The 26234-nt window shown below is 40.2% G+C and overlaps 1 protein-coding gene across 1 annotated transcript in view; it reads left to right on the forward strand.

The window, feature by feature from the left end:
- The window catches only part of ATP10A (ATPase phospholipid transporting 10A (putative)), a 282963-nt gene extending 258581 nt beyond the window's left edge, over nt 1-24382 (forward strand). Inside the window, exons 14-21 of the mRNA XM_069072951.1 lie at nt 2058-2385; nt 6029-6105; nt 7506-7631; nt 11705-11905; nt 21940-22020; nt 22199-22303; nt 22778-22965; nt 23098-24382. Coding sequence (XP_068929052.1) covers nt 2058-2385; nt 6029-6105; nt 7506-7631; nt 11705-11905; nt 21940-22020; nt 22199-22303; nt 22778-22965; nt 23098-23779 — 1788 coding nt within the window. The 3' untranslated portion in view covers nt 23780-24382. The remainder of the gene's footprint in view (nt 1-2057; nt 2386-6028; nt 6106-7505; nt 7632-11704; nt 11906-21939; nt 22021-22198; nt 22304-22777; nt 22966-23097) is intronic.
- The last annotated feature ends 1852 nt before the right edge of the window (nt 24383-26234 follow it).

The following is a 26234-nucleotide window of genomic DNA, read 5'->3' on the forward strand; positions in this document are numbered from 1 at the left end:
GTCATTCCATCCATCGTTGGTGCTGATTTGCTCAAACTTTTGAACGAATAGCATTGATATCTAGGCTTTTTGAATCCTCTTCTAGTCATGGGCTTGTAATCTGAGAACATAGCGGTGTAGGATTTAAGAATTTTAATTATTAAAATGATTAAATAAAAATAATTATTAATAATTAAATAAAATTTTAATAATAACAGATTAAATTAATAGTTTAATAATAATAACACCTACCCAGAAAAACAAAGTGGGGCAGTCAAAAGCTACTAAGTTAGAAGTGGATAAAGTAGAACCGTTTCGTGACTTTTTGATGCCTAAGTGTAGTCCAAGAAGAGTTTTCCCAACAGATGCGTTTTCATTGATTCACACAATACTCATTGAGTATTTACTAGGTACCCAGCATCGTATGAGGTACTGTGGGGGTTACAAAGACATATAGCACCCAGTTCTTGCCCTCACGGAGCTTACTATCCAGTAGGACTGGCAGCCTTACTCAAAAGTTCTCTTCCCTAGCCCTTTGTTTGTGGAACTACATCTTATGTAAGTTTCTCCTCCTTGTGTCTCCCCCAGTCTTCCAGGGAGCTAGGTGGTGCAATGAAAAGAGCATTGGACTTGAAGTCAGGAAGAACTACATTCAAATCCCACCTCAGATGCTTACCAGCTGTGTAACCCTGCACAAGTCACTTAATCTGTTTGCCTCAGTTTCCTCATCTTATTATGAAAGAGGGCTAATAACTCTTAACCTCACAGGGCTGTTGTGGGGAGCAAATGAAATAATATTCGTAAAGCAAGTAGCACAGTGCCTGGCACACAGGAGGTGCTTGATAAATGCTTATTTCCTTTCTTCTTTGTAGTACTTGAATCTGATTCCCCTTGGATATGATTAGGTACATTTCCCAACAGGCTGCTGATTGAAAGCAGATACTTCAGTTTAGGAAGTAAGACCAATTAAAAAAAACCTTTAAAAAAGCCTTAATAAGTATGTATCATTGAATCCTTTTTCATAGTGGCATCTGTTTAGAAGGAATTCTTTAAATAGTCTTTTTTTTAGAGAGGGGAAGGCAGGGCAATTGGGGTTAAGTGACTTGTCCAAGGTCACACAGCTAGTAAGTGTCAAGTGTCTGAGGTCAGATTTGAACTCAGGTCCTCCTGACTCTAGGGCAAGTGCTCTATTCACTGGGCCATCTAGCTGTCCCAGAATAGCCCTTTTTTTAGAAGCTGAACATAGTAAGAATCATTTCATGGGCTTCTCTAACATGTTATGCAAATTACTTACTGATTGCCAGATTAATCTTCCTTATGGACAGATTTAGTTAGGTCACCCTTGTGCTCTAAACCCTTTAATGGCTCCCCGTTACTGACTAAGTAACAACTAAAATCCTTAACTTCCCACTCAGACCATTCTCCAACATGGGCACCACCTTATACCTTTCCAGCCCCATCTCATAAATACAGTCAAACCAAATTACTCCCTGTGCTCCCTTGCCTTCCTACCTTTGCTCATATGATTCCCAAAGTCTGGGAGATTCCCCTCCCCTCTCAATTTTACCTGCTTGAATTCATAATTCATACGTATCCTTTGAGATTCAGTCAAAATGCTCCCTCCTTCATGAAACCTTCCCTAATATACCTCCCACCAGTATTTCTCTTTTTTTCATTCAGATAGCATGTAACACTGGAACCTCTCGTTCACTTTGATTTTTCATTTTGTTACATTTATTCATATATTTAAGTTCCCTTTTCCTCCTCCCTCCAACCAAACCATATCATACGCTCTATCATGAGAGGACCCATATCCTATTTAATATTTGTATCCTACCCACCTCCACGTAGAGTAGGCTTGACTGAACTATGACGTATCTCATAGTGAAGAATTTTTATCTTATTTTCTAAAACCTCTTAAATCAGTACCTCAAGTTTCATTCCAAATAGAAATTTATTATAGGAAATTCAGTATATCTATTGGGTGAACTCATAATGGATGAGTTTTTCTTTAGGGCCTATTAATGTTTTGCTTTTGGTGTTCAATTTTGTTTGGGTTTTTGTTTATTTTGTTTCAGGAAACATGTGCTGCTTTATTGGAACAGTGTTTATACTATGTAGAGTCAAAATTTTCAAACAGCGAAGTGAAGAAATCTCTTGGAAAGGTGAACGTTGAGTCTGCTTCTCTCCACCCACCAGCCCCATCTGTCGCCACATGCCCCAACCTCGGCCTCGTGATCGATGGGAAAACTCTGGCTTATGCACTGGACAAAACCTTGGAAGACAAATTTCTTTCCCTAGCTAGGAGATGCCGTTCAGTCCTCTGCTGTCGATCCACTCCATTACAAAAGAGCATGGTGGTAAAGCTTGTCAGAAACAAACTGAAGGCCATGACCTTGGCAATAGGCAAGTATGAACAATAGGGTGAATGAATAATGGATGGGTCCACCTACTGTAGACTCACATAGCCCTTTCTCAAAGTCTTAGTACAAATTGACATTTTTTTTCTTTATTCCATGCCACAAGCTAATCTCCCTGAATTAAAAAAAAATTCCTAATTTATTTTAAAATTATGCCCATTACAGGAGAATTGTCAGAGTGTATGATGAGTAGCAAATAGAAAATGCATGCTTTCTTCAGCAATTCTATGGACCAACATTTTTTATTGTAGGTAACCCATCCACTGAATTAGCTCCTAACCTTTCCACATCTTAGAAGAAACTCATTATGGGTTGCTGTGATAAAATGTTCATTGCAAGGAGGCCAAGCCTTTAGTCACATATCTCTGAAATTAGCAAGAATGTTCAAACAACAGATCCAAAGGCCGTGGTTGGACCCACTCACTCATGTTTAATTGTGCCCACTTGAGTACAGTATCCCCATGGCATTAGCCCTCAGCAGTTCAAGGGAATCTCCATTCTATGATCAAAGGATCCAAGAAGGATTTTGAACACATAAAATATACAAAACATGGTAGCAGCTGCTGTAGGCATATATTGTTAGTAATAAAATAGAATGTAGAACTTTCCCCTTGGTAGAATTGATTAGTAATAGTAATAGCGTTTAAAAATGCTTTCAGGGGGGCGGCGAGGTGGCGCAGTGAATAAAGGACTAGCCCTGGAGTCAGGAGGACCTGAGTTGAAATCTGACCTCAGACACTCGACACAAAACTAGCCATGTGACCTTGGGCAAGTCACTTAACCCCAACTTCCCTACCTTCCCCCCTCCAAAAAGAAAAATTTTTTTTAAAAAATGCTTTCAGATTTTCTGAGTGCTTTGCAAATATTCTCTCATTTTCTCTTTATCATAACCCAGGAGGAAGGTGTGATTATTATCCCCATTTTCCCTATGAATAGACTGAGGCTGACAGAACCTAAGTGATTTGCCCAAGGTTACTACACAGATAGTTAAGTATTAATTGTCTGAGGCCACATTTGAATTTAGGTCTTCCTGAATCCAGGCCCAGCCCTCTATCCATTTCATCACCTAACTGCCCATCACCAAGTCAGGGCAAGTAGTCAATAGTGGTATTGACACTTATTGCTTGGATGACCTCAGCTGGGTCACTTTATCTCTCAGAGCGTCGCGTTTCCTTATCTCTGGATAAGACCAAGCCTAGGCAAATTTCCATGCTACGCTTCTGTAGCCCTCTCTAATGTCTTGGGGCTCCGTTTCCCTCCTCACAGGTAAAGCAAATCATGGTGTGACGTTACAGACCAGGAAAGGAGCTCCCCCAGAAACATTAAAGCCTCTGGGTCATGGTCTCTGCTTAAGGGCAAGGTGGCTGGCAAGTATATAGCCAGGAGATAGGGAATGGTCTCCCAAGGTGGCCCCTCAGAAACTCAGCAGGAATGAAGAATTAACCTGGTGGATACAGGGCTGTATTTGGAGTCAGAGAACCCGGATTTGATCCAGGCTCCATTCCCTGCTCCCTCTGTGTGCGAAGTTGGGCACGTCACTTCACTCTTGGGGTCTCAGTTTCTTCATCTGTAAAATAAGGGAAATGTACTAAAAGCCCTTTTAGCTCTCGACTTTCATCTCAACATTAAGGGATACAGTTTTCTTTTTTTCAGCAAAAGAAAGTTTCATGTGGGAAATGATGATTCCTAAGATATCAGACAAGTTGGTCTCCATAGTGATATGAGTCATACTCAAAAGAAATTTTGAGGTTGAAATGTGGTACCTTCAATGTTCACTCTAAGCACAGAACCCATCATGCTTTCTGCAAGTTTTAGAAATAAATGAGAGGGGGGAAGGGAACCCATACCTGCATAATTAGCATTATCACGCCTTCAAACTATTAGCCCATTCTCACAAAAGGAGTATTGTTTTGGGGTTCTGACCCTCTGATTTTTGTGGTCAAGTTAAAGAATACATTATTGCTTCTCCTGACCACTATGTTCTGGACTATGACCACTAAGAAACAAGACTTTTAAAAGGAAAAAGCAGCACACTTTGATACCAACCTTAAGTGGATATAGTGATAACCATGTGTAAGAAAGGGAAGTTATCTTTTGAACCCCTAAGCAAAAATTTCAGAAAGGCTCCTTTGTCTTCTCTTGATAGCAACAGCCTTCACTGATTTTACCAGCTGTCTCTTAGGACTGTGGAGGTGACCCACCATGGATGGGACTGTGGAGGGACCATGGAGCTCTCAAACTATGCCTGTGGAACACAAGCTCTGGCAGGTTCTACCAAACTAGAACACTTCTGATGAAAGTTCTCCACTTCCCCTCCCCATCTTCTGTGACGACTCAGATGTATTTGAAACACTTGGCTGCCACTCTTAGTGCTGCTACTTAGTAATTGTGTGACTTTGGCTGACTCACTTGCTATCTCTGAGCCTGACTCATGCTCATCTCCTGTGAAAGTTTCATTTTAGAACAAAAGGATACCTCCATGGGTCATTCAACAGTTAAGAAAAGGAAGTCTTTACTCAGCCACAGCATAGAAAGGCGATTCAGTGCTGCAGCACTTAATTTGGATAGTTCGTCTCCATATGGAAACCATCTGGTCAACAGGGTATGGCATGTTGACTCTCCAGTTTTTGAGACTGCTGCCAAGTCTGAAGAGCCCAGACTCCATGTGGGTGGGCCTATAAAGCTAGAGACCACCAGGAAGTTATTTTAAAGATGGCACAACTTAAACCTTAATCCTCTAGGCCAATTAAGTCCTAGTGACAGCCTTGTTATTTTGGGGGAGTAAAACTAGCTTAACCTATAGGGAAGGGTGAAGAGAACTCTGGTAGGCATCACACCACTTAATATCTTAAGTTAAGGATCTGTGAAGTGTTTAAGAAATATTTTGATAACTATTTCAATATAACTGTAATCCTATGTATTTTATATTATGCATTTAAAAGTTGTTTTAAGAAGGGTTCAAAACCTGGAACTTTTCCTACTGCACCATGCTGTCTCCATTGACATATAAGGTCCAGATCAATAGACATAATAACCATGATGGATCCTTTCTTGGTCTTCCCATGTCTGTAATATGTGTTCAATCATGGCTGCAGTGTTTTAAGAGATTCAATAAACTAGAGAGTGCCCAGCGACTTACACGGACAGTAAAGAATCTAGAAATAATGTGAAGCATAATAAGGAAATGGGACATGGTAAATTTGGTGAAGAAAAGACTTAAAGGAGATATGATGAATGTCTTCAGATACATTAAAATCTGTCATGGAAGAAAGAGTAGACTTAATTTTGTTACTGCAAAGGGCGAAATGAAGAACAGTGAATGAAAGTGATAGTAGGATGGATTCTTACTCAAAATTTTAAAAAAGACATTTAAATAACTAGGAATGTCCAAAACTAGAATGTGCTATCTAAGAGTAGTGGAGTATCCATTATATGTCTTCCAGCACAGGCTGGATGATCACCCCCTTAAAAAGGAGACCAAAGGGACTCCGGAATGATAGGTTTAGTTAGACAGGTAGGTAGGTGGCACAGGGCTGGAAAAGAAATGCTTAAAGTATGGACCCTTTTTGTGTATTTACTTTCATGACCAGATCTAGATTCAGATAGTTCTGCCTTTTGTTTATTTCCAGGTGATGGAGCCAATGATGTCAGCATGATCCAAGTAGCTGATGTTGGTGTGGGAATCTCTGGTCAGGAAGGCATGCAGGTAATATCTTTGATGAATATTTCTAAGGAAACAATTAATCAAGGAATTGTCTATGGGACTTTTGTTTGGAAAAGGCTGCTTCCTGCAGTTGAAGAAACTTTGTCCAGAGGAGATGAAATGACAATTTTACATTTCTTCTCAAATAAACAAGTTTATAGGCCCCTCCTGCAATAAGCTGACTTTCCTGTTAGGCTGACTATGAGAGACAAGCAATATAAAATTCTGACATAGTTAACAGTCCTCCAATTTGCATATTTCCCATAAATATACAAGAGTACATGAGAGGCAGGGAGGTATAGTAGATAAAGTACTACTACCCTTGGGATCTGAAAGTCCTGGGTTCAAATCCCATCTCTAACACAGACTGCATGACCCTGGAGAAGTCACCTACCTTCTCAGTGCTCTATGCAACTCTCTTAATACTGTTAACTCATAGGAAAGGTACTGACCTGTATTCGGAGAGGGGATTTACCAATGAAATCACAGGACCAGTTCCCAACCCTGTTCTATACAAAAGTAAAGCCACCTCTGTGTGTGTGTGTGTGTGTGTGTGCATGCGTGCGTGTGTGTGTGTGTGCTATTGTCCAATGGACTGTAACTTTGTGAACCCATCACCACTCTTAGAAAACCAACTTGAAGCACACATCTTACCCATGAGAAAGGAGTCATCTTCATATAGAACTAAAGATATGTTTTACTTTTTATTTCAAGATGATAGCTATATCAAAATAATAGAATTAACCTGAACCCCAAATTTGCCTCTATTGGAAAGCTTAGAGGAACTAAGACCCTAAAAATAATGTTATTTTTCTTTGTAGTATAGTCCGCATTTTCATGTATGAACAAAGTAATTCTCTAAAAAGTATTATCATGTATTTCTTAATTATCTACTTGTGCCATAACCCTAACCCTAATTCCGCCACTCATTCTGCCATTATTTGGCTATTGCAGGAATCAACTTTTCATTTGTCACACATAATTTTAGACAATCCGGTGGTTATAATTCATCTTCTTCCCATGGATTCTCGTCTTCATATATTAGGAGCAGCAGGAAAATAAACTTTTAGTCATTCGATTTTCACTCATAGCTTCCGCTAGATAGCGGTGTTGTTTAATAGTGGCTAGATAGTCGCCTTGGACTCCGAATGTGACACATATCTGACCCTTCTCAGGTCACCAATCAGTCAATGTCCCAGACAACTCTAAGACTGAGTTTCAGAGAAGTTGCCTCTGTGTTCTGTTAGGAGCATCCCTTCATGGATGAAATCGCAGTTCCAGGAAAAAAGTAAATAAAAAAAACCTTTTTGCTGCTTGTCCTGTGAAGTTTCCGTGTTGGAGACACGTAGCAGACATGACTTCCAGTGACAATCTGCTATTGATTTTGACTCTTTCCCTTTAAGGCGGTGATGGCCAGCGACTTTGCAGTTCCCAGGTTCCGACAATTGGAGAAACTTCTGCTTGTTCACGGACATTGGTGCTACTCCCGACTTGCTAATATGGTGCTATATTTCTTCTACAAAAATGCGGTAGGAGTTTGCCTTGGCGCTCCAAGGATCTGAATGCCTCGCGGGTGTATTTTGTGTGAAACATAGATCAGGTCACTGTAAGCAAGGAAGTGACCGCTGAGGGAAAGCTTGCTCTCATCCACAGACTGGGTGGACCTAACACAAAGTCAGATACCTCTTATGTTGAACATGAAAATTAAGTGATGGGGGAAAAAATACTGTCTTCCCAAGGCATTCCATAGCTTTCATATAAATCTAGCTGAGTAGATACATGAAGTGAAAATACCAAGATCTTTCTGTATTGTTGGGAGGAGGGTGAAGAGATGCTTTTCTCTTTGCCTAATTTCATTTTACAATCTTTTATATTTACTCTAAACTGCTATCAGTAAAGAGATCAGAGATTTGGATGTTGATGGGACCTCAGAAGTCTTCTTGTCCAATCCCATCATTTTACAAATGAGAAAACTGGCAGCTACCATCCCCCAAGCCCACCCCTATTTCAGAAAGAGGCGATGTGACTTACTCAAAGTCCTGCAGTGTGGAAGTAGCTCGAGATGGGATCAAGTTCAGGCCGTTCAGTCTCCAAAGCCAGCCCTCCTTCCAAAATGCCACGCTATTCGGTCTTAATTTTTTTCAAATTGGATGCTTGGGAATAAACTTTCTTTCCTTTGCTTTCCTCTACGTTTTCCCACATATTTTCAAGCAGTTGAGTACGATACAGATACAGATGAGAACCAAACAGCTCATGTCTAATTTGAAATGTTTGGCTCTAAAAATTCATTCAGATGAGTTTCCTGATCTCTTAGAGTACAAACTCAGTTTGGGCCTTTGCATTCCTTGGCATTATCTCTCCCTGTGTCACTTAGCAGTGGCTTCTCATTCATTCATTTATTCAGTAATTCAGCAAATTCTTATTGCATACATACTATGTGCTACTATAAACTTATCTTGAAACCTCTCAGAAAGAGAAGAATTATTAGATGGTACCTGGAGCTCTCGACTAAGGAGTCTGAAAACGAGGATTTTTCCTCCTGACTCTGCTATGTATGCAACTCAACTCTCTGGCCTCAGTTTCCTGATCTGTATCATGCCAGAGTTTGTCAGGGGTGGGGAACCTGTGGACTGGAGGCTGCAGGTTTCCTACCCCAGGAGATGATTTCTAAGGTTCCTTCCAGATCTAACATTCTAGAATGCTCAGTTAAAATTCCAATGACTTAATGTAGGATTAAGCCTAGAACATTTAACTTGCAAATAAAGGCTTAAATGTGCCACTAGGAGAGAAGTCAACCTTCTCCCACCCAAGACAAATGCTCTGTTCATTGGGGATGACAGGAAGGGGGGAAGAACTGGCTGTATTTTTTTCTTTATATGTTTTAGTGGCTTTTGTTAACAAGTGCTTAATTGACTTAAGGAGTTCAAGGGTAACTGCTTTGCCTCCTAGAATGAGGAATTCATTAGTTTCAGAAATAGACTGGCTTCCCTTTCCAGAAAGAAGCAGAAGAGAAAAGTTTCCATAGCAACAAAGGTATGAGAAGGAGGCTTTTTGGTACTAGAGAAAATTCTCAATTATCCTGGCTCCTGCTTTACCCCTTCCTCTCCTCAATAAATGGCTCGTTAATGTGTTGGGAGAGAGGGGAAGAATGGAGAGGAAGGGACGAAAAGGAAAAAAAAGATGAAATCAAAATCCATTCATTTTGTGACCACTTAGCAGTGTGGGCTAAGGCAGTGTTCTGGGGCTAGGAAATTTAAGCTATTGGTTAAAATGAGTTTTGAAGATGGATGGATGTTTTACTGTAATACTTTATTGGACTAGTCATCTCAACAATATAGGTACCCTCCAGTGGTGCAGATGAAAACTCATACACAGTTTTTCATCCTGTGAAATTCTTGCCTGTATCCTCCCATAAATCCTCCATGGAAGATGTACCCAGAACACTGGCACCCATCCACTGGGATTTTTTTTAAATTTGCTTGTTTTTAAGCATTTTGTGGGTATCAGTGGGCTATGCCCCTGTCATATCCAGGCAGCTAGATAGCACAATGGATAGTGTTGAACTTAGAGTCTAGAAGATCTGAATTCCTGCCTCAAACACTTATTATTATTGTGTGGCCCTGGGCAAGTCACTTAATTTCTATCTACCTCAATTTCCTCATTTGTCAAATAGGGATAATAATAGCACATATCTCCGAGGATTGTCAGGAGGATACAAAAAGTGTTTTGTGAACCTTAAAGTGCTCGGTAAATGTTAGCAATTATCATTGTTAACATTATCCCTTTGTCTCAACCATACGTCCTTTTGTTCAGCATGTATTTTTGAATGGCATCTCATCACATATGTTCTTGAGTATAATAACTTACATTTATAAAGCAATGTACAGTTTTTCAAAGCATTCATGAATCTTCTCTGATTTGATGCTTAATGTCACCTTGGTGAGGGAGACAAAGTGGGTCTTATCTTCATTTCAGAGATGAAGAAACGGGGATTCATAGGTTAAGTAATTTGCCTAAGGTTATATGACTAGTGAGTGGAGAAACCAGAATGAGAAAGTCAAGGTTTCTGAATTCTGGTCCATATGTCTTTCTAGTACACATTGCTGTCTCTTTTATCTGGTTTCCCTACCTAAAGTTCCTCTTTCTCAATACTGCCCCAGGTAGAGATACTTAAGTCAGTGATGTGTAATTTCATCACCAATTTCCATTGAATGATCCTCTCTCTAAGTTATAGGGGGTGTATATATAATACTTACAATGCAAATTTACCAGTATTCCTTTTAATAATGTCTGAAATTCAGTGTTATACATAATACATAAATACATATACACACATACACACACACATTAGCAAAAAGGATGTTTTCTTTTTCCCTGCTATCTACTCCATTTACAAATACCCCCCATCACCAAAAAATTTTTCTTTAAATCAATATGGGGAAAGATAGTCTTAGCAGTGATGTATCCCATGGGGACTCTTGTCTCAGTAGGTCAGTATTTCTGTAGTGCTTTAAGAGTTTTGTAAGTTTTCCTCATGGCCCTGTGAGAAAGACACTGCAAGGATTATTTTACAAAGGATCGAACTGAAGTTTGTAAGCATGGTCAGGCTCACACAAGTGAAGGAATGAATGTCAGAGCTAGGGTTTGAACTCAGCTGTCTTAACCCAAAGACTAGACAGACTTCTTTTCATTATAGTTATGAAAAAAATAATAATGCCTTTACTTAAAGAGGTTGAGTCAAAGGAAGAAGTTAAAGGATAAAGAATATGGTCAACTTGGCTTTGGTCAGTTTTTGAGAAAAAGTTATTTCATTACCTGTAAAATGAGAATAGTAATCCTTTTCACTTCCTACCTCACAGGCTCTAATGAAATTATATAAAAACACTTTGAAACTATAAGATTTGTATATGTTTTAGCTATTCATGATCCCTCCATTCAAATTCTCCTTGGTGTCTCTTCCTGGCATGGAGGTGAACCTGAGTTCTAGAAGGTTAGTCCAGCTAAGGACAAGTTCTAAGAAGGCTCCAAATTCCAAACAGAAGAGACACTGATGTTTCTTGTCTAAGGATCACCTTGCTTAGTTCAGAGAGATTCACCACTCTGTTGGCTTCAGGGTACAGTTATTTTTCCTTAGGAAATTCTTAAAGACAGTCTTCAAAGTTGTAGTGGGGTAGGAATCCAGGTCAATAGGAATAGTCAGTGAAACTACATGTCCTTGAAATACTGAAGTATTAATAAAAACTAGATTGTTACAATTATAAACATAGGTAATACCTTTTTTCCAATGCCCTTCTTATCTAATGAAATACCATTAGTGTCAACGTCTTTTATTCTTGCTAAAATAAGTGATTACTCTTTAGTCACAAAGACCTCCACCTCTCCTAATTGCCTGTATGTTCCCATTGCTATTCATTTTAGAACGTTATGCTCTTTCATTTGCCTTTGGATGGTGAGTGATTCTTTCACATGTCTGTGAGGTTTTACCCTTTATTTTTTAATCCCTGGGAAGACTTTAAATATGTGTGATGAAAAGCATTATTAATAATGAAAGAAAAGTCTGCCTTCTTACTAACCAAAAGCACGCCCGTGTCTTTGCCTGCAGATGTTTGTGGCCCTTCTCTTTTGGTACCAGTTTTACTGTGGATTCTCTGGGTCTTCCATGATTGATCAGTGGTTTTTGATCTTCTTCAATTTACTGTTCTCATCACTTCCTCAACTCATTACTGGAGTGCTCGATAAAGATGTTCCAGCTGAAATACTGGTTACCGTACCTCAACTCTACAAAAGTGGACAGAACATGGAGGTAAACCCTAGCTCCTTCTCCATCTTTATCATCTGCCCCTTTTGTCCTCTCTGACCCTTGATTTGAGAAAGGGCTGCAACCTGTACAAATACTCTTTCCTGGAAATGGCCACATTGTACCACACATGAAACCAGTCAGTCAACAAGCAATTATTAAGCACTTACTGTATCCCAGGCATTATAGTAAGACAAAGATAGGCAAACATATGGTTTCTTCCCTCCAGGAGCTCACATTCTAATGGGGGATACAACATGAAAGCAATTACATCTAAGAGGCATCTGAATGGGGGCAGGGGGAGGGGGAGAGCAAAGGGTAAAGGGATTGTTTGTCTAATCTTGTGGTATATTAAAATTGTCATGGAAGTTAGCACGGGGCCTCATGCCCAAAATATAACAGAAATCAGAATCGAAAGTCCTATGATAACTAGCCAGTGAGTCTAAAAGAAATTTAACACTTTGTTAATTCAGGTACCACCACAAACTTCAAATCCACAGTTATTCCTAACAAATCACTGTCACCTAGTCAGTAAAGCATATATCTTAAGGGTTTCCCCTGGGGAGCACATGTTATTGACTTGGTTTGAGTTCTATAATTCAGACTTTTCATTAATGAAGAATCCTTTTTCCAACAGACTTGACCACACTTCTCTCTTTATAGTCCCGTTTTAGATGATTTTCATGGGAAGCTGTGTCTAACAGGGTGTCTAGTGTATTTACTGTAGACAGACAGATGCTTGTACCTAATAATATGGAGCCTGGAGGAGGATGTGGGAATAGCTATAAGAGAACCAGCATGGGTCTGGTGAATATAAATATGGCCAATATAGACTTGGCAGACCAAAGAATGATAGAGATTTTTTTAACCATCTGCAAGTCTGTATCCAGATGCACACTTTCTTTAAGAAGCTGGACACTGATTTCATTTCATTCTCTGGAGAAGTGGCTATGTGGTATTTTTATCTTCAGGACACATTCCCAGTTAGTGTCTTCATCTTATTCTTCCTTTGAAGTATCCAGACTTCTCTTTTCTCTTCCAAAGCCATTGATTAATTTCCATGTATGCACACCTCTGTGTATGCATCCATCTGTCTCAGCGTCTCTTTTACTCTTGAACTAACAGTGCACTTTTCTTTTGACATTTTTCTTTTCTCACTGGGAACAGACTCCAGGCTTTACCAGACCAGATTGTGAACTTTTCAAAGTCACTTGGACTTCTGAATGCTTATATCTACAAACAAATTGAATGAGCTCAATAATTGCTAAGAGTTCACTGAAATGCAAACGTCCCCTACCCTACTTTGTACACTCTCATAGTTTGTTGTTTGTCCTTTGTTTTTGAAGAACACAACCAATGACATCCTAGTGTTAGGCTGTGGCAGCAGGCATGACCACAGATCAGTCTGAATGTAGAACATTGAGAGTGAAAGCAGCTCTGGATTTGTGCAGCTCATTTTCCCATAAATATTTGTTGACCCACTGGAAGACTGACAATGACTTTCTTCTCTAATGCTTTTGGAATCATGCATTATGCAAAGAAAGGTGATAAACCTTTATCAGGGGTGATAGTAGTGCTACCACAAATACCCCATGCTTCAATGACAATATTTTCCTACTGCTGTTCTTTTATGAAATGGCACGATATCAGATTCAGATTTGCATGATTCAAAGCACCACCCAGAAAAGGCTTGTTAGGTGTAAGTAGGCTGCAGAAGATTGTAAACTATAAGATGCATGCAGAGTGGCATAATAAGTACATAACTAGAAAATGAGGAGACTCAATCATGTAGCAATATCAGAGATGGCAGATGGACAGGCTTTATGCTATCCTTATGATACTCATTAATGAACAGAAAGTCTTTGCTTTATTCAGTGGATCCCCTATAGAGTATTAATGGAAAGACAGGGATAAAAAGCATTAATCAGTCAACAAGGATTTATTATGTTCCTACTGTATACCACAAACTGTTCCAGGCACACAAGGAAACAATCTCTACTCCCCAAGGGAGCTTCCATTCCAACAAGGGAGACAAAGACACATAAAAGTACACAGAGAGTAAATATAAATGTGAAGTAGTTCAATAGAAGCTAGTTGGGAGATCCAGAAAGGCTTTGTGGTAGAGTAGTGTGTCCTAATGGAAAGAGGAGGACTGTGAAGCAGAGGTGAGTGAGTGCATGCCAGGTGAGAGGTGGTGTGCTGTATCTGAGGACTAGAGAGGGCAATCCCTGTTGAATTAGGACAGTAGCTATCAATTAGGTTCAGACCAAAAGTATAAATAAAAGGACAGTATCCAGGACTATCAGACTATCTAGTGGCCTGTCTGGTGTGGCTGGAAAGACAGGTGAGGGCCAGGTTTTAATAAGGAGCTTTTAAAACTTAACAATCAGTTTATATTTCATTTTAAAGGCAATGGGAAACCATTGGTCTTTACTAAGTGGGGAAGTTATATCAGACCTGCATTCAAGAAAAAAACCACTTCAGCAGAAGTGTGGAAAATGGACTGGAATGAAGCAGTTAAGAGAGCATTAAAATAATCTAGGTGAGAGGGCCTAAACCAGGGGTGGGGAACCGACATGTGTCCCTCTAGGTCCTCAAGTGTGGCCCTTTGACTAAATCCAAACTTCATAGAATAGCTATGTGAGTGGTGTGTTAGCGGTAGAAATAGTAAGTACCTAATTGGGTAAGTGGGGTGAGAGACAGTGAGGAGGTGAAGACAATGCTGAGATCACTGGGAGACTGGAAGAATGGTGGTGTCTTTGACAGAAAAGAGAAACATTTGAAGAAGGACAGATTTGTGGGAAAAGACAAGTTCTGGTTGGACACGAGAAGCTTGCGATACCTGTGGGACGTCAAGATAGAAAGATTTGCACCGGTAGAAGGGATGGCTGAGCCAGTGTGATCACAGGCCCATGCAAGGAGAGAAGACTTGAAGAAGCATCCTTATCCTGGGAACGTTGCCTTTCACACCCTTCCCCTTTGAATTCGGCAGGTTTTTAGAAATACTGATCGTACAAAAAGCATGCGTGTTGATTCCGTGAAACACATGATTTCCTTTGCAGAGTTTATCTTCCTAGTGTGCATATGCACAAAGGGAAATGAGTTTTGCTGTATGTAGCTGTATTTAAAATTAATACATTGTGTTATGTGTGTATAAGCCTATACGTGCATTCATACATATACTCAAGTATATGCATATCTACATACGTGTATGTATATGCATATATATATACACATACACATGTGCATTCACATAATTGATAATGGCAAGAATAAGCAGCAGAACCTTTCAGTTCATCCTCCTCATCCTCACCCACGCTGAGGACTCAAACACTCTGCTCAGACATCGGCGATGGCTACTAATTGAGTACTCCATAGATTCCTGACCCTGAGAGGTGTTCCCATCACTCTGCAATGCAACATCATTGTGCTTACAGGTCCAACTTCAGAAGCTGGTCTCTCCATCTAGGATGAGGGCCTGTGAGGAGACTGAAGGCTGCACAGAATTTCAAATGCTGTGGCCTTGCCAATGAAATAGCCAATTCTTCTTTTGTTGAATTTGAATGGAATCCAAGAAAAACCACTGACTTATAGCTAGGAAAAGTTTGGTTAGAAAACTCACTTCCCACTGGAAATTAATGCTAGGGATTAATACGGGATGAGTGCCTACAGTCTTCCAAAGCCACCTCTAAGAACTGCTGAGCTGCATAAGAAGTGGGCTGAACTAGAAATCACAAAATGTTTCCCTTTGTGCCTAATTTCACAAGAGATGCAGTCATGTGAATCTGTCTTAGGAGCTGTTTACACTGAGTGCTCTCACATAGACCTGTGCTTTAATATGATTCTATAAAACTTCAATTATTATTTTGAATCTTCCCTATCTCCATCATGACCATGAATGAAAAACAGCACCATCTACTCTGGCAATACACACATCCACATATAACTGAGAGATCGTTCCATGGACTTGCCATAGCTAATAGCCAGCAGATTGTCTGATAGTCTTATACATTATCCTTTTGTTTATACTTTTGGTTTGTTTATTGATTTAACCGATAGCTACTGGCTTAATTCAATGAAGATTTACTTGTTAAAGGACTTCCCTAGGTCCTAGAGATATCAAAAAGAAAATTACAGTCCCTATTTTTAAGAAGCTTGGAAGGGGAGGATGAGACATATACACAAAGAATACAACGTAGGCTAAGATAAAGTACACAGGAGAGACTAAATAGAGGAACAGGAAGGAGTCAATGAGGGAAGGATCTCTTTTAACTGTGGAAATCAGGGAAGGGTTCATGAAAGAACTGGCCTCAAGGTAAGCAAATAATTTCAACAGTCAGAGATACCAGGAAAGTCCATCTCAAGCATGGCAGTCAAGTGGTAAAAATCTACAGAAGTGGAAATGGTTGGGACAAAATGGGAGAAAAGTGAGCAATCCAGTATGGTTACACCTTTGGGTAGAAAAAGATGAGTATTAAGAAATAAGTTTGCAAAAGTTGGTTAGAGACAGATTGTGGAGGACCTTTAAAATCAACCTAAAGAATATTTATTTTAGGGGCGCTAGGTGGCGCACTGAGTAAAGCACCAGCCCCAGAGTCAGAAGCACCCAAGTTCAGTTCTGGCCTCAGACACTTAACAGCCACATAAAAAAACTAAGCTGTGGGCAAGTCACTTAACCCCAGTTGCCCTCCAAAAAAAAAAAAAAAACTGGCCGTGTAACCTTGGGCTAGTTACTTAATTCCAATTGCTTTAAAAAAAAAAAAACAAGCCATTTATTTTATCCATTATGCAATAGGGAGGCATAAAATCTTTTGAGAAGGGAAGTGACATAAGAATCATGCATTACAGAATCACAGAAGCTCAGATTTGGAAAAGACCTGGGAACTTAGCGAGTCCAGCAGCCTGTCCTTCTACTGGCCATCCAGCTTTTCCTTCAAGATCTCCACTGAGGGGGATTCCACTACCCAATTCTGCTTTCTCAGAGTTCTAATTGTTAGGAAGACTTTCCTGGTCTTGGGACTGTTGTGACTCCAATTTACCAATTTCTCCTAGTCCTGACCTCTGGAACCAGGCAGAGGAAATTTCAGGCCTTTAAAAGGTAGCAGGCCTTTAAACACTAAAACACAGCTTTCATGTTCCAGCTCAAGTCTCCCTTTCTCAAACCTAAACATCCCCAATTCCTTCATCCTCCACCCATTTATTTACCTTCCTCCAAACCTTCTTCAGCTTTTTAGCATCCTTCCTAAAACATGGCATCCCAACTTAACATGATACTTCACTTGTGTCCTTAAGAAGTAATTGGCAAGAAAACCAGTTGGGGGAACAGGAAGGCAAGTAATATAGTAACAAGAGTACAAGATAACTTGTTATTCAGTTGTATTGGACTTTTCATGACCCAATAGACCATAGCACACCAAGCCCTTCTATCCTCTACTATGTCCCAAAGTCTGTAGAAGCTCATATTCATTGTTTCCATGACACTATCTATCCATCTCATCCTTTGCTGTCCCCTTTCCTTTTGCCTTCAATCTTTCCCAATATCAGGGTCTTTACTAATGAGTCTCATTTTTTTATTATATGACCAAAATATTTAAATTTCATCTTAAGCATTTGGCCTTCCAGTGAATAGGCTGAATAATTTCTTCAAGTATCGACTGATTTGACTTTCTTGATGTCCAAGGGACTCTCAAAAGTGCTCTCTAGCACCACAGTTCAAAAGCATAGATTCTGTGGTGCTCAGCTTTCCTTATAGTCCAACTCACAGCCAGACATTACAACTGGAAAAAAGATAGCTTTGACTATACATTCCTTTTCCAGCAAGGTGATGTATGTTTTTAAGCAAGCTGTCCGGATTTGCCACAGCTTTCCTTCCAAAGAGCAGTCATCTTTTAATTTCATGGCTATAATTGCCATCTGCAGTGATCTTTGAACCCAAAAATATAAAATCTAATGCTGCTTCCATTTTTCTCCCTCTATTTTACAGGAAGTGATGGGACCAATTGCCAAAATCTGTTTGTTTCTTTATGTTTATATCTTTAAGATAGGTTTTAAACTCTCCTCTTTACCTTCATCAAGAGACTTCTTAATTTTTCTTCACTTTCTGCCTACAGAGGGATATCATTTGTATATCTGAGATTATTGATATTTCTCCCAGCAACCTTAATTCTGGCTTTTGATTCATCTGTCCTGGCATTTTGCATGATGTCCTCTGCATATAGGTTAAACAAATAAGGTGACAATATATAATCTTGTCTTACTCCTTTTCCGATCTTAAACCAATCAGTTGTTCCACGTTCAGTTCTAGCTTTTGCTTCTTTGCCCACATAGAAGTTCCTCAGGAAAAAAAAGTAAGATGATTTAGTACTCCTGTCTCTTTGAGGACTTGTCACATTCTGTTGTGATCCACACAGTCACAGGCTTTAGTGTAGTCAATGAAGCAGAAATAGATGTTTTTCTGGACCTCCCTTGCATTTTCCATTATCCAGCAAATGTTGGCAATTTGGTCTCTGGTTCCTCCACCTCTTTGAAAACCAGTCTGTTCTTTTGGTAATTCTCAGTTCACATACTGCTTAAGCCTACCTTGCAGAATCTTAAACATAACTTTGCTGGCGTGTGAGATGAGCACAATTGTTCAGTAATTTGAACATTCTTTGGCATTGCCCTTCTTTTGAATAAGGATGAAAACTGATCTTTTCCAATCCAGTGGCCATTATTGAGTTTTCCAAATTTGCTGGCATACTGAGCATAGCATTTTAACAGCATCATCTTTTAGAGTTTTAAATAGCTCAGCTGGAATTTCACTGGGTTCACCAGCCTAGGCCCACTTGACATCATTTTCTAGGATGTCTGGCTCTACATCAGGAACCACACCATCATGGTTATTGGGGATATTAAAATATTTCTTGTATAGTTCTTCAGTATGTTCTTGTCATCTCTTCTTGTTCTTTTCTACTTCTGTTAAGTCCCTACCATTTTTGTCTTTTATCATGTCCATTTTTGCATGAAACCTTCCCTTGATCTCTTTAATTTCTTCCCAAGTCCTAGATGCTGTCTCTCTTAATGCAGTGGAAAATTGCCTAAGCTTCCTTCTTATCATACTGTTAACTCATACTGAGCTTGTAGCTCACTGAAATCTCCCTGATCTTTTTCAGTTGAATTCCTTGTCTAACTACATTTATTTCTCCCATCTTGTACTTATAAGAGGTCCTGGGGGTTTTGAGGGGCAGAAGGGGGGTTGAGGAAATTGCACCCAAGTATGACTTTACACTCATTCCTCTTAAATTTTGATCTGATTCAACAAATCAATTGACAAGCAATTAATAAGCACATAGAAAGTTAGTGTGGGTAAGCTAGGTGGCACAGTGGATAGAGGTCCAGGTCTGGAGTTAGAAAGATTCATCTTCCTAAGTTCAAATCTGGCCTCAGACACTGAATAACTGTGTGACCCTGGGCAAGTCACTTCATCCTGTTTGCCTCAGTTTTCTCATCTGTAAAATGAGCTGAAGAAGGCAATGGCAAACCACTCCAGTATTTCTGTCAAGAAAACCCCAGATGGGGTCATGGAGAGTCAGACACAATTGAAAACAACTGAATAACAACAAAAATTTGTATAAGATAAAAACAAAGCAGTTGGAGACATGGGGAGAAGACACTAATGCCTGGAAAGAATCAGGAAAAGCCTCATGTAGGAGGTGGTTCTTGAGCTGAGTTTTGTAAAAAAAACAACAACTAGGGTTTGTGAGAAATGGAGGGTGGGAGAGAGTACAAGTCAGACATAGGGGCCAGCCTGTGCAGACACACGGACATAGGAGATAGAATGTTGTGTGGGAAGAATAGCATGAAGATCGTGTTTGGGTGGTCTGGAGAATACATGAAGGGGATAGTCTATGAGGCCAGATGTTGTTTGTCGTTTGTTCCTTGAAGAGGACCAGTGACCTCAGGAAGGTGATGTTCTTGACTTGCAAGTAGGTTTAAATGAAACAGGGCTGTGCAAAAGCTATCAACCTTACTCTCTCCTCCAGAGTCAGTGGAGTCCAGCGGCAAGACATAAGTCAAGATGACTGGAGATGGCCCAGTGCAGTGGGAGGCCCTGGCCTTCTTAAGCTAAGGTCTTTCCCAGGTCTCGTTTTGTGTCTGAGGCAACACCTAGATAGATTGGAGCTAAGTTGTCAAGGGCTTTAAGTGAAAAAATAGGGAAGTTTGTTGAATGTAGTAGGAACCACTAGAATTTACTGTGCAAGGGAGTGAATGATAAGACTTTTGCTTTGAGAATATGACTATTTCAACTGTGGAGAATGGATTGAAGAAGGACTTGACTGGGAGAATAATTAGAAAGCTATTTCAGTAGTCTAGGAAAGAGCTGGTGAGGATATAAACTAGAATGATGTCTGGATGGGTGAAGAAAAGGGAATGGTGCAGACAGTATTGTGGAGGTTGGATCATCAAGACTTGGCAACTGAGTAGATCTGAGGGGTAGGTAGGAATGAAGAGCAGAGAGTGACTCCAAGGTTTTAAATCTATGTAATTAAAAAAATGATCAGGCCCTCAGCCAAAAATACATACATATCTACATACATACTGCGTGTGTGTGTGTGTGTGTATGTGTGTGTGTGTGTATACACACAAAGTAAGGGAGGAAATTTGGGGATGGGAGGAAGGGTACATTTCTCTCAACTAGGGAACTGGCCTTTCAATATATTTTTGAAACCTAACTGGCTTACAGTGTGTTAGCTGTTCCTTCCATCTTTGTTTCATCTACAAATGTTAAAGATATGCCATCTAGGGGTGGCTAGGTGGTGCAGTGAATAGAGCACTGGCCCTGGAGTCAGGAAGACCTGAGTTCAAATCCGGCCTCAGACACTTAACACAAAAACTAGCCATGTGACTTTCGGCAAATCACTTAACCCCAATTGCCCTCCAAAAAGCAAAAAACAAAAACAAAATGCCATCTATGCCTTTTCTGTTCGTTAACAAAAAGACTAAATAGTACCAATCCCAGATGATAGGGATATGTGACTGAAGATTTCCAAACTGCAATTTGGATCTTATCATTCAATCATGTCAGAATCCATCTGTGGTAATTATACTAATGACTGGCATGTCCTTCTCTCTCTTTCTCACAAGAACATCAGAAATGATCAAATTCTTTGCTAACTACGGTCCACCTAAAGTAATATCTACAGCAAAGAGAAGTAAGATTGAGGTGACATGACCCATTGTCTTGACAAAACCATGCTATGATCATGGCATCTTTTTCTAGATGTACCACTAGCCGTCCTTTTAAATGATATATTCTAAAAAAAAATTTTCCCCAAAATAAAAATCAAGTCCGTTGCCTTGTATTGGACAGGATCCATTTTTTTTTTCACTTTTTTGAAGATCAGTTCAACATTTGCCCTTCTCCAGTCTTGCAGTACTTTTCCTATTTGCTATAATCTTTCAAAGATCATTGGTTGTGGCTCTACAATTTCCTTGTGCCAGTTTTTTTCAGTACGAAAAGATGTGATTCATCTGGTCCTAGTTAGAACTGATCAGGGGCAGATGTTTTCTTACAGCTTCCCTACTTATTCTGGGTATCAATTCCCTGTTACCCAATTTCAACCTGTCCTTTCTAGTCCAGGGATGCTTCTTCTCAGGGGAGAACACAGAAACTAAGAGTTGAAAAACACCGCTCTCTCTCCCTCTTGTTGCTTCTCATTGCCACATTCACCCAAGCAGTGGGCTGATCTCTTCTTGTTCCTTCTCTTTTCTCCAAAAATAAGAGTTTGCAACACACTTTACATTGGCTATGTCAAAGTCACCCTTTTTTTACCCAGCTCACTCCCTAACCTCAGCTTATTCTGAGTTTCATCACTTATAACTCTATTCTTCTAGACCACAGTCATGCCTTTTTTTATTCATCCTGTTCTCCATCCCTTCTTTCGTCCTCTTTACATGGCCTTTTAGGATGTAAATTGGTTAGTAAGAGGAAGTAAGTCTCTTTAGAAAATGCCCAGCTTTCCCTTCAGTCTTCCTTTTGGTTTTGGTTTTTTTCCTCACAGGAATACCAGCCTCATATGTTTTGGATGAATATGATTGACGCCGCCTATCAAAGCCTGGTTTGCTTTTTCATCCCTTACTTTGTAAGTTGGCCTTTTTCTTTTTTAAATTTAATTTTTAAAACTCTGAACTTAAACACTGCCCTGCCCTCTGAACACAGAAGAGTGTGACCACCTTCCTTAAGTTGACCTTTTTCTGTAGTTTATGTCAGTCGGCTTTCCCAAGGGCCCCGTGAGCACTCAGAATGATTTTCTTTTTCAGGCCTATCGTGACTCTGATGTCGATATATTTTACTGGGGAAGCGTCATCATGACGATAGCTCTCTTCACCATCATACTGCATTTGGGCATTGAAACCAAAACCTGGGTAAGAGCCACAAGACTCTGGTATTTTGGGGCTTGTTTTGCCTCATTTTAATAAACAAGTGTTTGTTTTCCCAAATTTAATACTCCTTCTGTTTAGAAATACCGCCCATGTGAACACAGCAGGAACATACCGACCAATCTTCCCTTTCCAGAAACAGAAAAAAAAGTGAAGTTTTAGTGACTCTGGACATCACCTACGGCCCTGCTAGGGGCCTTCTGCCCACTCTGCACACACATCTCTTTAGATTTCAACTCCTATTTTCATATCATCATATTGAACGTGCCTCCTTCTTCTTTCTCCTCTTCTTCTGCCTCAGTCTCACATGGAGACCAAGGATACTGCTCTGCTATGTAGCTGGCCCTCAAGACTAATAATCATTCCTGAATGATGGTTAATGGTCAAAGCAAAGTACATTTTGAATCATTTTGCAAGGGAAGCATGAAAAATGCCTTTTATTTTTCTTTTCTTTCCCAGACCTGGCTCCACTGGACAGCATGTGGCTTCAGTATCCTTTTATTTTTCATTGTGGCTTTGGTCTACAATGCCTCTTGTTCAACGTGTTTTCCTCCATCTAACCCTTACTGGACTATGCAAAAGTTAATGGGTGACCCCATGTTTTACTTGACAACTATCATGTCATGTGTCGTTGCCTTACTGCCCCGGTAGGTTTGATTCTCATGTTTCCTCCAACCATAGCTATTTTTATTCTCTTGATATAATTTTCATCTTGCAATAGTTATCCCTAGTAACCAGTTTCTTTTTTTTCTATATGTTTTACTCTGCATCTTCTCTAGATTTTTATATAGAACATTCCAAGGGACACTCTTCCCAACCCAGCTTCAGCTGGGGCGCCAGTTGGCCAGGTGGGGCCCAAAGGATTTGAATGTTCACAAAGACACCATTTCTCAGCAGTCTCCAGCAGGAGAGCAAGGACTGCAGAGCTCAGCTTCAAAGGGCAGTGATACCTCTGGACCCCACCCTCAGGACCACTCTCCATTAGCATCTCAGTCTGGACATCAACCAGCTTCTGTTACAGAGTCAAGGAGTGGGCACAGGACAGAAAATGTGAAGACCCAGTCCTTGAATAACACTATGATGGACAGCTCAAGGGGACATTCTCTGGAGCCCCAGAGACCAGAAGGTGTTGTCCAAGAGGGACCATCTGGTGACTCTGAGGGAGAATGCTCCACCAGAGAAGTCTCCCCTCTGTCCTCTATCCTAGACCTGCCAGACTTCAGTTTACTAAACTGGATTTCCTCCACACCATTGTTTAATGGGTTTGGAAGAGCCTTTCGTCTCTCTCAGAGCAGTTTACAAACTGACGTGCTGGGCAGCACATTTTTGTCCGTTGGCTCCCAGCTGGATCAGGACTTAAAAGGTTTAAAAAGAGAGACCTCAGACTGCTTCCAGGAGAAAGTTAAAGGGACTGCAGCTGTTTGCCACAACAGTGAAAATCTTGAAACAACCTTTTTATAACATGAACCTTAATAATATTTATGTTTTCTATTTGCACAGAAGAGTTATAGTAAAAATGTCTTTAAATGTTTCCAGGACTGAAACAGGAAATTAGAGGTACCAAAAAAAAAAAAAGGTTTATTTTTAAAATTTTAAGTAGAGTATATTGAAAAAGATCAGAGCTTTAAAGTATAAGAGAAAAAGTTGCACTTGAAAATTACATTTAAATCTATTTTTTCATCTCATTTTATAAGAAAATGCAGTATGTTTTATTTTCTTCAAAATACTTTACTTTACATCCTGTCCAGAAGTATAAGCATTGCACCTAGTTCCCAGGGCATTGGTTTTCAGAGCTATTTTATGTCCGGAAGGCAGATGGTCATTAAGGAGAGATCATTCTAGGCACTCAAAAAGCAAATGCCACCATGTTGCTCATCTCTTCACAAAAAAGAAGGGGAAGGTAGAATTTCGGGAAAATGAAAAGCATGAACACTCATTCCGTCCTCTCATATCATTCAGGTAGCTTATAAATATCACATTATGAGCATTTCATCCCCTATGTAGTATTTCACCTGTTAAAAACCATAACAAACAATAAATGATGTTCATATTGCAAAGAAAGAATGTCCCCTCTCGCCATGAGTCAGTTTGCACATTTTACCTTCCAGGTTATGTTTCAAGGTGGTATGATGCTCACAGCCCATCAGGGCCTTTGTGCATGATGAAGAAGATGGTTTGGTAAAACAGCATACTCCTTCTGTTGCTTAATCTTTGATGCTTCCCGGTTGTGTGATCTTCAGCAAGCGCTTTAGCTCTCTGGGCCTCAGTCTCTTCATCTGTAAAATGAGGGTGTTGGATTCATCCACCTCCAAGGTCCCTTTTAACTCTGAATCTATGATCCTAAATCTGTGATGCTATTATACCTCATTCAGAGCCATGTCTTAAGTCGAGTCAAATCAACAACCATTTATTAACCACCTACTATGTTCTAGATTTTGTGCTAAGCCCTGGGGATACAGAAAAAGACAAGAAACAGGAACTCAGAGTCTAATAGGAAAGACAAACTGTGTATAAATAAAATATGCACAGGATAAATTGGAGATCATTTCAGAAAGGCAGGAAGATTAAGGTTGTCTGGGAAAGCCTTCTTACAAGTCCCTAAAGGTGGGATGTTAGCTGAGATTTGGAGGAAGTTAGGTAAGCCAGGAGGGAGAGACAAGAACGGATGGTATTTCAGGCACAGAGGACAACCAGTGAAAATTCCTCAAAAGTTGGAAGATGGAGTGTCATATTCAAGGAAAAGCAAGACCAGTGTCGTTAGATCACATTGTGGGGGAAAGTCACCTATTGTGATGCCAATGCAATATTTACAGCACCCATGATCGCGATAAAGACCATAACTATAAGTATTCCATAACATTTGATTGCCAAATATATCAGATTCTCCAGGCAGAGGACAGAACTGAAGCATTTATTTAGACTCCAGAAAACCCAATCCCAAAATCAGTAAGCTGATTCAATCATAGTACCAAAGATATTCAGAAGCCATAATAACACTGAGAGCCACAGCATCCTTCAACCTTCCCACAAACCAATACAAGATCAATATTTACTCACAAACCTCTCTAGTTCCTTGCCTCAACCTTCTCTCTCTCCCACCATCTCTGTGGCTCTGACCAGCTTCCTGTAGGCTGTGCTTCCCTTCAGCAGTCTCCTCCCACCACAAGCTCCAAGTGAGTACATTCAGCCTATTAGGGGGCAGAGTTTACTTTCACAGCAGGGGAGGTCTTCAAACTCCCCTCCCTAGGTCTATTAAGGGGCAGGGAAGAGCTTCAGATTCCCATTCTCATTACACCTAGCTAGAATATAAAGAGGAAGGGGACCTTAGGGATAATCTATTCCAATTCCCTCATTGTATGTTCAAGGAAGCACAAAAATATGCAATGTCCTACCTAAGGTCACACAGGTAGGAAGATGACCCTCTGTAAAGAACACTGTATTTGCAGTGAAAACTTGTTGAAAACTAGAAATGAGGCAAAAGCGATCCTGAGAGTAATAATGGGTTTACCATCATTGTAGGCTTCTAGGGCCCCGTGAATGGGTCCCTGGACTTGCCTATTTCTTCTCTACACTGGTTTCTGGACGTGTACAAAGCCACTACCTCACTCACTACCATGTGATGTCTGATGAGAATTCTGATTACGCATATAGTTGTCCAAAGAATGCAATGTCTGCTTCCTATGTCCTTGGTATCAGCCAGCTGCTTCCAAGAAGGCAGAGATGGATTGGGGGCAGGGCAGAGACTCTATATGACTCGGGATTCCCTCCGCCCCCGAGTTTCTCATTTCCTGAACGTATAAACCTGCTTCGCAATACAAGCTTATCCTAAGGAGACCCACTTAACACATTCAGGGAGTGCAATAAGTGGTGGCTGAAACAGAGGCAGGGGGCTGGTCCGCCGGGGCCATGAGGAGTC

Source organism: Petaurus breviceps, unplaced genomic scaffold, assembly GCF_028583685.1.
Source record: "Petaurus breviceps papuanus isolate PSGF00001 unplaced genomic scaffold, PetGlider_PUasm1.0 90849, whole genome shotgun sequence".
Taxonomy (NCBI): domain Eukaryota; kingdom Metazoa; phylum Chordata; class Mammalia; order Diprotodontia; family Petauridae; genus Petaurus; species Petaurus breviceps.